The sequence below is a fragment of the Triticum urartu genome, chromosome 1 (genome assembly GCF_003073215.2).
Source record: "Triticum urartu cultivar G1812 chromosome 1, Tu2.1, whole genome shotgun sequence".
Classification (NCBI taxonomy): domain Eukaryota; kingdom Viridiplantae; phylum Streptophyta; class Magnoliopsida; order Poales; family Poaceae; genus Triticum; species Triticum urartu.
In genome coordinates, this window is record NC_053022.1 from 373,689,642 (window position 1) to 373,692,126 (window position 2,485).

Here is a 2,485-nt window from a genome sequence, read left to right on the forward strand (position 1 = left end):
GATTGCGAATCGCGCTAGGCTCCAGAAGCGGCGAGGAGACACACAAGTCGCAGGCAGAGCGAGGCCAGCACGAGAAGCGACGGCGGCGAGCAATTTAGCGCCGTCCGTCCGTACCTGCCGAGCGGCGAGCACCAGCTACACTGCCGCTGGCCCCGGCTTCCACGGTCCCACCTGCAGCCTCACGCCAACCGCCGAGACTGCCCGTGCCGTGTGGTGGCAGATACAGGAGTAGGCGAATAAATGCTCGTACTCGTACTAGAAGACACGGACAAGGGCCTTTTCACGGGGAAGCAAACAGAAGCAGCAGCAGCATCAGCTGTTGCGTCCAAGAAGCGTAGCTCGGCACACCTAAAACTGACACACACACTCTGTCGCGGCGGGACCCTACTACTGTACGACCGAAAAAGAAATCGAGAGAGTTGCTGACTGTATACTGCACTGCACACAACCGACGGCCGCTGAGCTGAACCGTTGGTGCAGTGCCAATAGGCAAATGACACCGTGGCCAACAACAGTTTAGGTTTTGCAACTATTCGACTATTCAACTGTTCAGCATTATAGGAGCTAGAGCATTGGCAGTTTCGCGAGCTTAAGTGGTGAGCTGTTTCTACTACTGTAAAGTTCAGCAAAGCGTAGCTTAATGGCACGGGTCAAATCCCAGTGAGAGATATGGCACACACACACACACACACAAAAAAACAGAGTAACATGTAAGTGTACAGTGGACAAAAATGATTCGGGCTGTTCAGCTAATTCAGGCCTACCAATCACAATAATGTATTGTAATTGTAACTGAAAAGAAAAGGCAAAAAAACGATATGTTTTTTTATTGCTCAACTGTTCTCCACCTGGATCTTGCATGGATGAAGAGCCCTTGCCTACAATCCATCCATGCATGCCGATTGCTGAAGCTGGGCTTCCAATCCCTGAGCTCATCTGAGCACATCTGGCGACCGATCTGGACGACGGCTGGTCACATGTCACAACAGCTGACCTCACTGTCTGACGCTGCCGAACTCGGCGTCGTACACGGCGGAGAGCTCGAAGTCGTCGTCGAACGCGGCCGGCACGTTGAGATCGAAGGACCCGAAGCTGTCCCCGCATTTCGCCGGAGACGGCGACGGCATGTGCGCGCGCTTGTGGCCGCCCAGGGCCTGCCCGGAGCTGAACACGCGGAAGCAGAACGGGCACTCGTGGACGATCGGGGCGTCGGCGCGGCAGGCCTTGCCAGCGGGCGGTGGCACGCAGCCGCCCTTGCCTTTCTTGACGCTGGCGCGGTGGCCGCCGAGGGCCTGGTACGACCGGAACACCTTCTTGCATGCGCCGCACTGGTGCCTGGCGCGCGGGTGCACGTGCACCGGCGTCGCCTCGGCGTAGTAAGCCTCGCCGGCCACGTCGGGGCCGTCCTCGTCCTCGTCGAACACCTTGGTGCCGTCGTTGTTTTGCTCGGCCTCCGAGGCCCAGCGGGGCTCCGGCTCGGATCTGGACCGCGTCCACGAGTCCCGAGACAGCATCACGAGCGACATGGCCACGTCCTCCTCCTGCGTCGAATCGGAGACGGTGCTCGCCGGCTCGGGATCCGGCACAGGCGGCGGCGCACGCCGCCGTGCCCGCTTGGAGCGCCGTCGGCTCACGGCGAACCCCGCGCCACCGCGCGGGGACTCCGTGTCGCTCTCGCCGTCCTGCACGACCGACGACTCGCCGGCCGCCGCGGTGACCCCTCCGAAGCATCCGCCTGAGAATTCAGGCGCGCCTACCTTACAGCTTCTCGCGGGATCCTCACGCAGGACCCAGGACAGCCGTTTCGGCTGAGCCGGCTTACCATCCGTGTCCGTCGACGAGGTGGACGCCAAGGACAGTGGCGGCGACTGCTGCTGCGTCGGAGGCGTCGAGTACGCAGCAGCTGCGGCGGCCGCCATGACATGGGATCGCATGTGGCCGCCCAGCGCACGGCCATTCTGGAACCGCCGGAAGCAGAGCTTGCAGGTGTGCCTGTCCATCGCCGAACGAGCAAGACAAACTCCCACACACAAGGCAATGGAGCAGCAGAGATCAGATACCGCAATGCTTGAAATCACGAGCAGCTTGCGGGCTTTGCTTGCTTGCTCAGCCGTGGGACAGCTGATAGTCCAACGGGGAAGATCCAAGCAGAAGAAGCGTGAGAGGTGGAAGAGGAGGAGAGAGTGGGGAGCTTAAAAGGCAGAGTAGTAGGTGACAAGCAAGCATCCCTCCACCTCCGCCAAGGAGGAGGAAGAAACAAGTGGGGAGGCGGTGAGAAAGTTGCTTCGGCACACCCCACACTTAAATACGCAGCAACGCAAATGGCCGGGCAATCGAAAACAAGGCAGAATTTTATGGCATTTCATTTCACGTCGCAAAATCGAAGGATCGGGGAATTAACTGCTCGAGCAAAACGGCCCACCTGGAAGCGCCACGAAACCGAAGCGAAAATTTGGGCTGTAAAACTGGCAAGATCGAGAAGATC

General features: G+C 59.4%; 1 protein-coding gene across 1 annotated transcript; it reads right to left on the reverse strand.

The window, feature by feature from the left end:
- Nucleotides 1-704: 704 nt before the first annotated feature.
- On the reverse strand, nucleotides 705-2,285 carry LOC125534081 (zinc finger protein ZAT9-like). Its single transcript, XM_048697381.1, has one exon. It carries the CDS (start codon nucleotides 1,998-2,000, stop codon nucleotides 996-998), a length of 1,005 nt encoding a protein of 334 aa, XP_048553338.1. The 5' UTR covers nucleotides 2,001-2,285; the 3' UTR covers nucleotides 705-995.
- Between the last annotated feature and the right edge of the window lie 200 nt (nucleotides 2,286-2,485).